The 15,564-nt window shown below is 34.9% G+C and overlaps 1 protein-coding gene across 1 annotated transcript in view; it reads right to left on the bottom strand.

Moving 5' to 3' along the window:
- C3H8orf34 (chromosome 3 C8orf34 homolog) overlaps nucleotides 1-15,564 on the bottom strand; it is a 144,831-nt gene that overhangs the window by 46,013 nt on the left and 83,254 nt on the right. Inside the window, 2 exon segments of the mRNA XM_059392871.1 lie at nucleotides 9,035-9,163; nucleotides 11,882-12,013. Of these exon segments, the coding sequence (XP_059248854.1) occupies nucleotides 9,035-9,163; nucleotides 11,882-12,013 (261 nt within the window).

Below are 15,564 nucleotides of genomic sequence, written 5' to 3'. Positions count from 1 at the left end.
TGAACAGAATCAAACCCAAGATAGAGGGAAAAATGAACAAAATTTGGCAACTGATTATTTATGAACAGCAAGGAAGAGAAAGGAGCCTCTAAGGGTTCCAGTTTGGGTGAACTGGTAAGCAATGGTGCCATCACTTGAAGAATGGTATGCAGAAAAGAGGTCATGTTTGAAGAGAGATGAATGATCTATTTGGATACACTGAGTTTAGATGGCAGTGGGATATCCAAGAGGAGATACACTTCGAACATTTTATATAAAGTATAAACAGTCTGGATGGGCAATATATTCATCTGACTTAGCTGTGTAGAGGTCATAGTTAAAACTATGAGGGAGGATAACAATGGAAACAGACAGCATTTGAAAGAACAGAAGACGACAGGTGGGAACGGCATTTAAAGTGGCCAGGAAGAAAGAAGAGCACTGGAATGAAGCCTACAAGAAATGGTGTGAAGGGCATCCAAGAGGATCAAGAAAATAAGAGCCAGGTCCCAGAAAGTAGAAGATGAGCATCTGAAGAAAGAACAGAATAATCAATGGTGTTAAAACTACCAGAGCAATTTTGTAAGATGAAGACTGGAAAAGTATTCATTCAGTTTGACAATGTGGCTTCAGTTTGTGACCATAGTGAGAAAGGTTTCAACAGAATGATAGGTGCAATCACACAGCCACACTGAGGGAGGAAAGGAAGATGAACAAGTGGAAATAATGAGTGTTCATTATTTATTTTTTGAAAATCTGTATGAAAGAAGAAGAAGAATTCTGATAATGTCATGAGGTAACTCAAATTCGAGAGAAGAGTTTTTATGAGTTTGTTTTTAACATTAATGAGAGCTGTGGTATCCAATATGGTAGCCACTCATCCCGTGTCTACTGAACATTTGGCTAGCGCAAATTGAGATGTGATGTACATTAAAATTCACAACTGATTTTGAAGGCTCAGTATAAAAAAAAAAGCCAATAATAATTATATGGAATACAAGTTAAGCTTGTATTCCATATATAACTTGGATATAGTAGGTTAAATAAAATATTTTACCATATATAACTTGGATATAGTAGGTTAAATAAAATATTTTATTAAAATTAATTTCATAGACTTCTTTTTGCTTTTTTGTAATGTGCCTGTTTGAAAATATAAAATCACATGTGGCTCACATTACATTTCTGTTGGGCCATGCTTAGCTGGAGCATGTTATAGGCTATTAGGGATAAACAGTAGTAATACTAATAATATATGTGGTAACCAGAATTCTAAGATGGCCCCCAACGTACACACCTGTGTAATTCTTTGAGTCTGCATGATGGGACCATCAAATATGAAAGGATATCACTCTCCTAACTTGGTTACTCCCTGGTTAACTGAGTAAATCAGAGAGAAATTATCCTGGATGGCCTTGACTTAGTCAGGTGAGCCTTTCAGGGAGAATGTTCCCCAGTACACTCAAAGATGCTTTCAGAGAGATGCTCCCCAGTACACTCAAAAAAGTAGTACTGAACTACCATTACGAGAAGATCACAAGGCAAGAACCTGAGAATGGCCTCTAGTTTTTAAGAGCAATCTCCGGCCAATAGCCAATGAGAAAACAGGGATCTAGCAAGGACTACATTTGGCCAATGACCTGAATGAGCAGGGAAAGAGACCATGAAGCCTCAGATGAGATCACAGCATGAACCAGCACCTTAATTTCAGCTTACCTAGACCCAAAGCAGAGGATTCAGCTAACCCACACCTGTACTGCTGAGACACAGAAACTATAAGATAGTAACTTTTTATTTTTTAAAGCCACAAGTTTGTGGTAATTTGTTACACAGTAATAGAAATATAATATCTAACCTTTAATTAGCAATTATGATATACCAGGCACCATGTGAAGCTCTTTAGAGACACAACATCTCATTTTATCTTCACAAAAACCTTAAGAAATAGGAGCAATTTTGCAGAAAAGGTAACTGAGTCAAAGAGAGGTTAAGCAATTTTCCTATGGCCACAAAACTACTATTAGGGGGACTAGAATTGGAAAGATTTCCACATAAAGAAAAGACAAAGCAACTAATGGAATAAGATCTCAGAATACTGGGCAGGAACTGGGATCAGCATCATGGGTGGAAAGCTTGGAAAGCCTTAAACAAGAGAAACACCTTCTCTGTTTATAATGAAAGAAGGACAGAATAGACGTGGACGTAATTACGTATGCAGATGGTAGAGGAGAACACATTCTACGCATTCCACAATTAAGCTTTTCTCTAAAGTTAGAGGAAAGCTAATTGCTAAAACAGTGAGACAGGGAATAAATAGAGGTGTGCAGATTATTGTGTGGGTTTTTCATAGTTGCAAGAAGAGGATAAAAAGGGAAGGACTGACCAAGATAAGTAACAGTGTTGAAAACCAAGAATTTGTAGGATAGTGTTCATGGGCCCTGCCATTCCTCCCTAGAGCTCTCAGCCTTACTGGTGAAGTGGAGCTGAAGATGGCAGCACTTATTCAAAGATGGGAATTTGACAAGGAGACACAACAGAAGGATGGAAACAATCTGGAAAGAGGATACTGATTAAAACTGGCCCAGAGTTCAGTCTGGGCAGGGGAAGAGGGAGAGCAGAGGTGAGGGAAAAAGATCAAAAAGAATGAGGGGAGAATACAACAGAGATATTCCTGTATACTGAAAGTCACAATGCAGGAAGATCAGAGTAAGGATAACAAAGAGCTAGAAAGTTTGCAAGTGGGTTGGGTGCCTGGGTGGCTCAGTCATTAAGCATCTGCCTTTGGTTCAGGTCATGATCCCAGGGTCCTGGGATTGAGTCCCACATTGGGCTCCCCGCTCAACAGGAAGTCTGCTTCTCCCTCTCCTGCTGGCCCTCCCCACTGCTCATGTGTTCTCTCTCCTCAAATAAATAAACAAAATCTAAAAAAAAAAATTAAAAAAAAAGAATGCAAGGAGGTTGAACCACAAGCTATAAGTCATGGACACAATTTAACTTTGGAATATAAATTACTGATCATTAAAATAAAGACTTGTGAAAACTGGAGAGATTCTGGATGGTAATCAGGGATACATTACTTCATTTTAATGAAGAGGAAACTTGAGGAAGGAGGACTTGCTTGCTCACAACTGCAAGCAAGTAAAGGGCAGTGCAGGACCCATGACATTTCCCACAGCAACACCTGCATCTATTCTATGTGATATACACTGTGGTCTCAAAAAAGGATAGAACTCAGACAGCATAGAGTATATAATATTATAATATCTTAAAAAACACTTTGAAAAATGTGTACCTAACAATGACTGAATTTACAGTTTAATTACAAACTCAGACACATGTGTACATAAGTGTGTGTATGTGTGTGACTGAAGTATAGTTAAATGAGATGTTATTCAACAGAGAAGGATTCAGAATAACATAATACATATATAATCCAAGACATTTATCTAATACAAGACATAATACAAGTGCACTACTCTTTCTTTCATCTCTGGAAAAGATTCCTAAAATTATTAATTATATATACACTTGTCCTTATTCCCACAAGTCATTCTAGGGAGAAAAATTATTTATTTTGATGGACACTAGACCATTGCAAAGCAATAATTACTACTAATGCTATCTCATACTTCTACTGAAGCACAAATCCCTGGAGATACTTTGCTATGTTTTAGAAGATGTCTTTCACCCATGTAGAGAGTAGGCATAGAAAATGTAGGTAGAAGAGAAATATCAAGACCTCTTAACAAATCTGTCCCTTTTAGACCGTGGTTTCTTGAAAAAGCTATTAAGTAAATTTAACCTGGCAAATTTAGCATATTCAAAACCAAGAAAAATCAGTGTGGATTAATTTTGGAATATGTATTTTATTCTTTTACATCAATATCCAAAGAGAAATGCTTATATCTATATTCACATTTATACCCATATCTACATATACATATATCCACATGTATCCATATTCATATCCAATGCATATCTGAATATTACAGAAATATGACCAGTCATGACCAAAGATGAATAGACGCTGTTATTCTGGGGGTGATTATATTATTTTCCTTCTCTCCATTAAAGAAGAATTACAATGAATTAAGGAATGAAAGAAACACTATGTTTTAGAAAACCCCTATAATAATTGTTTCAGGCAAGATTTACCAATGGATGCTGAGATTACTAGGTAAAAGTGTGAAAAAGAAACATGATATTTTGTTTTCAAGTATCTCTCCTAAGATATTTATTAACTACGAAAAGGAAAAATATTAATGGTGGTGAAGCCTGACAGACATCACCTTAACTAACTGATTGAGATTAACACACCAGTAATAAGATGATGGGCCCTAATAGAATTCACTGAGAAAGATACTACCCTAAGGCCTTTCAAACACAGCCACTAGAAGAGATACAGTATTTAGGGATATGAGGGTCTTGTATCTTCCCAATTTCCCTATTTAGAAGCAGTTTTCCTCACTACTTGAAAGTCAGATGGAAACAAACATTTGAAGGAAAGGGCAGGAGTCCAGGCTCCTAGAATGAGAAAGTCATGTTTAAAGAATGTTCAAAAATGCTGCAAAGGGAGGGATCCAGGCACGAAAAATCTACTGTCTACACATCATGACCAAGCCGCATTACAAGCCACTGCAAGTTTTTCTAGCAGATCTACCTTTTAAGAAAATCATAGTATGAAGAATTACATAGCTCCTGACTGACTTTAAGATAAAGCATTACATTGAAAGGTTTGCAAAAAGCTAGGAAAAAGAAGCATGATACAATTGCTACTAAAACAAAAATCCTGTTTGTGAACTGGAGAGAATATCTAGTCTTTCCTGTTACTGTTTGAATCCTGTCAAGAAAGAGGGAACAGAGAATTTAAGTCTGAATAAGTTGCTAGGTATCACCTATAAGTTCACACCCTAGGTTTTCTTGGGACAGACCATTGCTTGAACCTTGGTAATTCTGCTCCACATCTTGGTAAATACATAAGTGAAAGACAATCCAACTCCTTCATTAGAAGTTTTAGGAACAGGCCAAATATTTTCTTGCCAATTAACAATGATATAACAAGTCTCTGTAAGGCAGTTATATTTCAAAGAACAAAAATTGACTAATATGCTATTTGTAGATCTGTGTCATAATTAGGCATATTCCTCAATTATTTTTAAACTCATGTTTTTATATAAATTGAGAGTCTATGAAGAGCCACAGGCTCTGCCCAAAGGGGACATTTAATAGGATAAGACGTATTTCATGAACATAATATAGTAATAAGCTGTACTCAATTTATGATTATTATGATTATTTCTTCCAAAAATAAATCTAGCCAAAAGCTGGGCCTTCTTGAATCCCAACCAGAAGATGTCTAATAATGGCAAAATTATAAGATCCTATGCACTGGGAAAAAGACAATCTCTTCAAAAATGGCGCTGGGAAGACTGGATAGCTTCATGCAAAAGAATGAAAGTGGACCACTTTCTTAGCCCATACACAAAAATAAACTCAAAATGGATTAAGACCTAAATATGAAACCTGAAAATATAAAAATCCTAGAAGATAGCACAGGCTGTAACTTCTGTGACATAAGTTGTAGCAACTTTTTTCTAGAAAGGTCTCTTGAGGCAAAGGAAACAAAAGCAAAAATAAACTATTGGGACTACATTAAAATAAAAGCTTCTGCACAGCAAAAGAAATAACAATGCTAAAAGGTAACTCATATAATGGGAAAAAGTATTTGCAAAAGGTTAGTATCCAAAATCTATAAAGAACTTATAAAACTCAGCCCCCTAAAAATAAATAATCCAGTTAAAAACTGGGCAGAAGACAGGAAGAGATATTTCTCCAAAGAAGACATCCAGATGGCCAAACAGACATGTGGAAATGTTCTCACCATCACTCATCATCAAGGAAATACAAGTCAAAACCATAATGAGATATTACTTCATGCCTGTCAGAATGGCTAAAATCAAAAACACAAGAAACAACAAGTGTTGGTGAGGATGTGCAGGAAAAAGAAACCCTTGTACGCTGTTGGGAATGCAAACTGGCTCGGCCACTGTGGAAAACAGTAGGGAGGCCCTCAAAAAATTAAAAATAGAATTATAATATGATCTAGTAATCCTACAACTGAGTTTACCCAAACAATATGAAAACACTAATTCAAAAAGATACATAATCCCTGTTTACTGCAGCATTATTTGCCACAGCCAAACTATAGAAGTAGCCTAAGTATCCACTGATAGATGAATGGATAAAGAAGATGTGGTGTATATATACAATAGAATATTATTCAGCCATAGAAAAGAATGAAATCTTGCCATTTACAACAACATGGATGGAACTAGAGCATATAATGTTAAGTGAAATAAGTCAGTCAGAGAAAGACAAATACCATATGATTTCACTCACATGCAGAATTTAAGAAACAAAACAAATGAACAAGGAGAAAAAAAGAGAGATAAACCAAGAAACAGACTCTTAATTATAGAGAACAAGCTGATGGTTACCAGAGGGCGGTGGGAGGAAGATGGGTGAATAGGTGATGGGGATTAAAAAGTACACATATGATGAGCACTGAGTAACATATAGAACTGTTGTATCACTATATTGTACACCTGAAACTAATATAATACCATATGTTAACTATACTGGAACTAAAATTAAAAACTTAGTTGAAAAATTATAAGATCTTACCATAGGGCAAATTAACTTGTGACATGGGTTCACCACACAAAAGTTCAAAAAGGCTCTAGTGAGTTTTGCACTAAGATGTATGAAAAAACTCAACCTTTTTCTATATATAAAATTATAATATAGTAAAATATAATGTGCAAATGTGTATAATTATAACCTACTACAAAATACAAATATACATATATTATATACACATATGATATATACACTATTTCTGTCAAAATATACCAAGGGGAAATTTTTTATTTTTTTTGTTTCCCTACGCTGTGCCTTTTATTCCCATGATTTATTCATTCTGTAACTGGAAGCCTATATTTCCCACTCACCTTCACCCAATTTTTTCATCCCCCCAGGCATTTTTAACTTTGATACATCATAAAACTAGTAAAACTGTGCTACCTAAAGAAACATATAGCTCTTAAAATATAATCCACTAGAACAAGCTAGTGTGCTATTTTCTATTTAAGAATTCTTAATATTTCATGACAGCAAAAGGAAATTTTAGTGAGACCATGGCATTAATGTGCTTCTAAAGGCATCTAATCTTAAAATTGAGATATATTTAAGAACCAGAGAAAGGTAGGAATACTCTGAACTCATTACTAAAACCACAGATATATATATGTATGTCTACATATATAGAATGCGTTTATCAAATCAAGTATTCGATAGCCTACTCTCATGATAGTAATATTTAAAAGCTTTTACTTGAAGTATATTCTTTTAAACTTTCACACCTACCAGAAAAAGGAAACAGAATTATGTTTTCCTTCTCTGGAGATGAGAGGACCAAGGCTCATTAGAAGTTTAATGATTTACCCAAGGTTATTAATAAGTGGCAGAGCAAAACCTATAACCTAGGCCTTGTATTACAGAATCATTATTTTTACAGAAAAGTATGCTGCTGGGTTATGAAAGGATTTTTAAGAAGAATGTGCCCCAGTTGCTACCATTTGAAGTTTAGAGATATCAATGATATCAGGGAAATACAAATCAAAACCACAATGAGATATCACCTCACACCAGTCTGAATGGCTAAAATTAACACATCAGGAAGCAACATATTGGCAAGGATGCAGAGAAAAGGGAACCCTCCTACACTGTTGGTGGGAATGTAAACTGGTGTAGCCACTCAGGAAAACAGCATGGAGGTGCCTCAAGAGGCTAAAAACAGAACTACCCTATGACCCAGCAATTATACTCTTACATATTTATCCAAAGGATACAAAAATAATGATTCCAAGGGACACATGCACCCCAATATTTATAGCAGCAATGTCCACAATAGCCAAACTATGGAAAGAGCCCAGATGCCCATTACAGATGAATGGATAAACAAGATGTGGTATACATATACACACATACACACGGGAATATTATTCAATCATAAAAAAGAATGAAATCTTGCCATTTACAGTGACATGGATGGAACTAGAGGGTATTATGCTGAGTGAAATAAATCAGTCAGAGAAAGAAAAATACCATACGACTTGACTCGTGTGTGGAATTTAAGAAATAAAACAGATAAACATATGGGAAGGGAAAGAAAAATAAAATAAGATAAAAATGGGGTAAAACCGTAAGAGACTCTTAATAACAGTAATAACTCAGTAATAAACAAACTGAGGGGGTGCCTGGATGGCTCAGTCAGTTAAGTGTCTGCCTTTGGCTCAAGTCATGATCCCAGGGTCCTGGGATAAAGTCCCAAATCGGGTTCCCTGCTCAACAGGGAGACTGCTTCTCCCTCTGCCTCTGTCCCTCTCTCTCTCTCTCCCCGTCAAATAAATAAATAAATAAATAAGTGAATAAATCTTTAAAATAAAAACAAAAACTGAGGTTTGCCAGAGGGGAGGTGGGTGGGGCATGGGTTAACTGGGTGATGGGCATTAAGGAGGGAACTTGATGTATCAAGTACTTGATGTTATATGCAACTGATGAATCACTTAACTCTACCACTTAAACTAATAATATATGATATGTAACTAAATTTAAATAAAGAATTTTTTAAAAAAGTTTAGAGACATCAAATACTCATGGAGGCAATAGGTGTGTTTACTTTTTAGGATGACACAGAACAATCAGGTCCAAAAGAGAAGAGTGAGTAAGATACCATTGTATGTGTGCAACTAACCTGCATAACAGAGAACTGGTAGAGAGACTGGAGTCAAATGGCTCCTCCTACTCTCTATACCTGTCTTCCCAGGAGCATGTGGAAAATGCAAGATCAATCCTCATTTCCAATCTCATGCACTCTCTTACAACCTCTCATGTAATTATGAGGATGCTGGAAATGGGTTCCTGGCAATAGTAATAAATGTTTCTACTTTAATATGGTTAGGAATTTCAATTATAATCAAGTAAATGAACTTACTTCGAGAGAGATTCTCAAGGGCTTTTCCCAGCTTCTTGCTCTCTTGAAGGATGTGGTTCAATTCATCAAAATCACGGCTTTGTGGTTTAATTCGCCAGTTCCACTTAGGATGATCTACTGACCTTGGCACTATGTTTTAAAAAAAATGATTACTTCATAAGCATGCTACATAATGATAAAAATTTACTATTCATCATTATGTGAAAGACTGTATCAAGATCAATGTACAGAATAAAAATGTTTGTTTTGGAAATAGTTTCCTTATGGGCAAACAGAGGGAAGTTATGAAGCTGGATTTTAAGAAATGTTTTAACTGAACTCGTAAAAGGGAAGTGTGACTATTTATAGAAAAAAGAAAATTCAAGCACTGTTTACTGTTAGTGACTTCTGTAACTTAGGGGAAACATACAAGCAAAGTATATTTTATATCATCATCTAGTAGCTTAAAAATTTCTAATTTCTTCATAAGCAATTAGTATATATTTTTTAGACATTTTGCTATCTTCTGATAAAAGAGAAGACAGAACACATCTCCCTTTACCTCCCCCACATTCCTAATAAAAGTATATTAAATTTTGTTTGGGTCAAATTATTATACAAACAAGAAGAGAAGACATTATTAGGCAATAAATAACATTTTTTTTTTGAAGAAGCAGTATAAATTGAGGAATGGTAACTGTATCTAGCAAAGTAGAGAATACCGAAATCTAGTCCCTGAGGAGAGAGATGCCCAAAAAGGTGGCTATTTCATAACATTTCAACACTCAAGCTCCAATCAAGGAGGACAAACGCCAAAGCAATAAGGACATAAAACCCCACTTCTCAGATTGGAAGGATCCATTAAATGTCCTAAACAATGCAAACCATATTATCCCCAAATTTTACAACAGTGGCAAAAAAGAAAAAGATCCTAAAAGCTTTCAGGGACAGAAACAGCAATCAAGTTCTCCTCAGACTTCTTAATAGCCATACTTGCCCCAGAAGACACAGACGAAATTCCTTCAAAATTCCAACTGAAAATCAGTTCTAACTTAGAATTTTATACCCAACTGAGGAACTAATCAAGTTATTTATAAGGATTCAAATATTTGTCTTGCAATCATTCTTGTTCAGAAAACCTGTAGTGAAGGTGTGCCATCAAAATGAATAAATAAACCTAAAAGTGGAAAGGAGATGTGGAGACAGGAGACAGATGGTCCTCCACAAGAAGGAGGAAAAGAGAATCCTCAGGATGGCAGTGAAGCATGGTCTCAGAACACAGCTAAGAAAAATGCTAAAAACCAAGAAGCCATGATAGAGCAAGAAGACAAAGGGCTGCAGAAGAAAGGTCTCTAATTTTTTTAATGAAATAAAATATAAAATAAAGTAAGATCAAAGTTAGAATTACTTGATTTATTTGATCATATTGAGTGCTGAATATGTTAAGGCAAGGTTTGGTGAAACACTAGCGAGGGGTACACAGAAAACAAAGCAAATAGAAAAACAAGACAATTATAAGTTCTAGAAACAAATTAATAGTTGCATATCTATGGTCCTACTTTGAAATTATGGCTAATTAATACAACATCGTTGTGTAGTATATATTCAGTATTTGAAATACTTGCATGATTGTACTGTGAGGACAAAATGGGCCTGAGGTATGAAACCACAATGTCTTAGAAGGAGGTCAAGAGATGATGCCTCAAATTTAAAAAGTAAAAAAGGGAACTATGTAAGCAACTTGTATGTTTGGATATGTACATTTGTGTACCAAAAGGAAAATCTAAAAGAGTTAAAAAGTGGCTCTATATTAGAAGCCTATAATACTACTTCACTTTTCAAACCGTATTTTTTTGTTTTGATTAAAATAAATATCTATATGGTAATGCTATGCCAAAGGCAATCTCAGACTACCAAAATATTTTTTCTGCCCCTTTTAAAAAAGTAATTGGAAATATTTACTTATAAAAAAGAAATAGGAAATAGTAAAAATACACAGACCCTCTGACCCAGTAATCTTACAGCTGGTGAATTATCATAAAGAAGTGAGAACACCTATATTTATGTGGTATGTTGTTTATTTTATCAGAAATTGCAAGATATTCATTTATTTCAGGTAGTAGTTTGTGGAGGCAAAACTCTATAATCAATCTAACCATTCTCCCACAGGGGAATAAATAGATTATGGCACATTCACAGCATACTACAGTATACACTTCTTAAAAAGTATAATTTATATCTAAGTTTAGCATGAAGATATACCCACAACACATTCTAAAATAATAAAAACAAATTGCTGAAGAATGTGTATAGTCTAAAGCCAGTTTTATAAGGCAAATCAACTCACACTTACTTTATATGCTAGTTGTACAAAGAAAAGGATGTGAAAAGATGCAAACTATTTCAAAAGATGTGAAAATATACAAACTATTTCTGAGGAAGTAGAATTTGAGGGGGCTAAGAAGAGAAAAGGATTAAAAATTTAAATTTTGTTAAATTTTTTTAATATAAATATCCTTTCCTTCCCCTCTAAAAGATTTAATTTGCTTTATTAAATGTACTTTATTAAATGTAGGTCTAGTATTGCCTTGAATGTGATACAAGGCTGCAACTGAACATGACAGGCAAGGAACCTGCTCCAGGCAGCTTATATTCTTAAAAGACTATTATACTCAAGAAGATCTAAATCAATTAAACATGCTTGAGCATATGAGTGTGTGTATAATGCTGAAATGAACATGACATTCATTAGGATTAATAGCCAGAAATATCATAAAAAGTTTGACTTCAATTCTTACCTTTTCTTCATTTCGTTAATAATACATACTTACATACATTAAGTAATATTTGAATGACAAAATTCCTTACATGATTTGGATTCTGGTGATGGTGGGGAAATGTTAGACACAGCAAGGTCACTTTTTGACTTTTTAGGCTTCTTTGCACTTAATTGCCAAGGCTTATCATAACTTCTGAAATCCCTTCTTGTTCCTTTATGTTCTGTTAAAACAAACAAACAAACTATATATATATGTGTATATATATATATATATATATATATATATATATATAAACTCAACGATAAATGATTTCAAGATTGATATAAACTCAACGATAAATGATTTCAAGATTGATCAAAAACTAAATCTGTGAAGTCATTAGATATGCCTGGCAAAAACTATAGTTCACCTCACATCAAAAATAATGCAAGTATTCAAGAGCATTTCTTGCTTAATTTCTCCTGTACATTTTAGTTTTGAATTTGATGTGATTCAATTTGTATATTAATATGATGAAGACCATGTTAAACTGTGAAAGGCTTTTTAGTATGGCTCTTTAAGGCATGGATTACCATTACTTAAAATAGCATTCTTTAAATGCGTATTATGGAATGAAGCACTGTATTCTAATGTAAATGAATACATCTGAGGCTCCTGGGTGGCTGAGTCCCTCAGAGAACCCGCCCTAGGTTTCAGCTCAGGGCGGTGGGATGGGGCAAGTGCAGGGCTCTGTGCTCAGTGGGAAGCCTGCTTGAAGAGATTCTCTTCCTCTGTCCCTCCCCTGACACTCACTCTCTCTCTCTCTCTCTCTCTCAAAGGTAAATAGAGAAATCTTTAAATATATATAAATAAATAAATACAATAAATAAAAACAACTAAACATTTATGTAAATTTTACTCATCTGATTTTACCTTATCTATTTTTCACTAAGACATATTAAACCACTGATAGTCACCTACATTCCTTCCCTAGAATCACCCATTTTTTTCCACTTCTCTATTAAAGAAAGGGTAATTCAACCAACTTCGTTCAATTATAGCTCCCCTTCAAAGGTGGTCAAAGTCATACCAATTCCCAAATTAAATGATCTTTCCAAGAATTCATCCCTCTCAACAACGTTGCCAAGCATTTCATATTTTTAGACAGGCCTATCTTTGTGGAATATTTTCTTCTTTTATACTCAGGGCCCTACATCCTCCTCATCTCTATATCAACCATTTGACTCTTCCTTCTCTGTCTCATTCACTGCTTCCTCATCTTCCTCTTTCATCTGTGTGACATTCCTTAAACTTTAGAGTTTCCTTCTGCCTTCTTGTTTAAATTTATAAGTTGTCAAATCATCCTAGCTTTATGAATGACTCCCCACTCTTTCTCTAGCCACCCACTTGTAAATACCAAATAGAAATCATGAAACATTATATGGATTCCCCAAATTGTTATTTTAAGATTGTACTAAACTAGCTGTTACCTAATTTTATGAACTCCTAACATGCCATTCAATACCAAAAGAGGTACAAATATTCTAAAACTCTAGGAACAGAAATATCGGTCTGTGGTCTGCCAAAATGCAGGACATATTTCCACAGACAGGAATAAGACAAAAGACAGGCAAATAAGAAAAGGACTGGAAGAATTCTAGGCATCCCTGACACATGCCCCTGTATCAAAGTCATCTGTTTCTGCTGTTCTAGGAGAGTCTGTCTTTCTATATCCATCCTAGGTCTATAATATCTTCTAATGCAACACAGCTAAAGGAACAAGGAATCCTGATCATAAAACAAAGCATTTCATGATACAAACAAAACAGCTAAAAAGAACAAGGGAGGAATAGCATACTGGATTTTGTAGCTTTTTAATTTTTCCACTATAGGCTAGAAGAAAAATCCACATTAACTTAAATAATCTAGCAATGATACTGTTCGTATTTAGTTGGTAAAAAACAAGGTGAGACAAAGTTATTCATGATTATTGGAGAGACCCATAGCATTTAACTGATAATGGAATTTTAGGAGCAGTCATTATTTTTTCTCTCTAAAATGTTTGAAAGGGATCCAAATTGTCCTGAGCTATACCTTGAGGGGACAAAGAAGAGTCCAACTATATTATTAATTGATAAACCTAAAACTAGATAGAATACTCCTCATTTAAATTTGAATAAATGGAAAAAATAATTAAAAAAAAAATTCAATATGAAAAGCAAGAACACCACACTCAAGATATAAAGAAAATTCATAGTTTAGAAAAATTTACCCTGAAAAACCTTTACATTTTAGAATATGGCTAATTGACTTCTTAATAAAGAAATAAAGAAAATGGATTCTATGGAACAAAAAGAAATGTGAGAGGAGGTAGGTTAATCAACTAGTCTACAATAAAATATAACTACAAACAGAAATGAATAAAGAAGATAAGGAAATGCTGACAGTAAACCAAAATGCAATACCAACATTTAAATTTGTTTTCAAAGCCAGAGAGAAAAAACTGATACTGCAGAAAATCATATCAGTAACACAGAGAGCACACTTGACAAATCTTCCCAGAAGTTAGTCAACAAAGAAAGGCAAATATAATGTGAAATGAAATGGGAGGAATGAAGAACAGCAAAGCAAACTCAATTTACACATAGCTGATCTTCCTGAAGAAGAAATAGAAAGCAAATATAATGAAAACAACAACTAAGTACACAAGAGGAAAACAGTTTTAGGCTGAAGACCTGGATTTGCTAATTGAAAAGATTCACTGAATATAAGAAAAAAATCTAAAGAAAAAAGATAATTATCGAGATATATTCCCAGTAAACTTGTCAATATCAGAAAGAAAAAACAAATTCCATAAGTATTTAAGAAAAATAACTAGATATCTAAAAAATAAAAATAAGGAAGACTTCACGTTTCTGCACAGTAATATTAAATGGCAGACTTTTAGATGATGATGTGTCCTGAGTTGCTAGATACATTTGACGACAATAAGAGGACAACTTTAGATATTTTCAAGAGATACTATACCAAAATACTTTGACTATTGAGATAATTTCTAGCTAATCAGAACATGCACTAGAGGAAACAATTTGAAACTACAGTCAAGCTGTAAACTGGCATTAATACTGTCACCCAAATTATAACTTCAACACTTATATTCATATCCAAGAATTACCCTGTACTTTCCTTTTCTCTCCTGTCACACTCTTTCTTTCTAAAATTTTGCCCCTTCTCCTCCTGGGACATACATTCCACAGCAAGCAAACACTCTTCTATTCTCAAGAACCCCCTCCTTTCATGTTTTAAGAGACTTCACTCTTTCCATAAGAACATTCCCTCCTCTGCAGCTTACTGGAATGGAGGGTTCATTCCCCCCTGTGGTCCCAGCCACGGGCTGGGTTTTCTGGCCCAGCAGGGTTAAGCTGGAAGTCCCTCCTCTCTGGTGGTAACTGCTGCCTGTCTACACTACTCACTGCTCCTCAGTGTGGTCACTGCTCTACTCCTGATTACTCCACAGTTAAACTCAAAACATTGGCATGCTCTCCCTTGACTTTTCAACAACTTGAATGCAACCCTGGTTTCATCTTCTTCTTCTTCTTCTTTTTTTTTTTTTTAAAGATTTTATTTACTTGACAGAGACACAGCAAGAAAGGGAACACAAGCAGGGGAAGTGGGAGAAGCAGGCATCCTGCTGAGCATGGAGCTCCAGGAGGGCCTGGATCCTAGGACCAGGACTGGGACCATGAACTGAGCTGAAAGCAGCCACCCAAGTGCCCCTGATTTCATCTTCTT

This window comes from Mustela nigripes, chromosome 3 (genome assembly GCF_022355385.1).
Source record: "Mustela nigripes isolate SB6536 chromosome 3, MUSNIG.SB6536, whole genome shotgun sequence".
Lineage (NCBI taxonomy): Eukaryota > Metazoa > Chordata > Mammalia > Carnivora > Mustelidae > Mustela > Mustela nigripes.
Note: the sequence above shows the minus strand (reverse complement) of the source record. Positions and strands in the feature narration are given on the sequence as shown.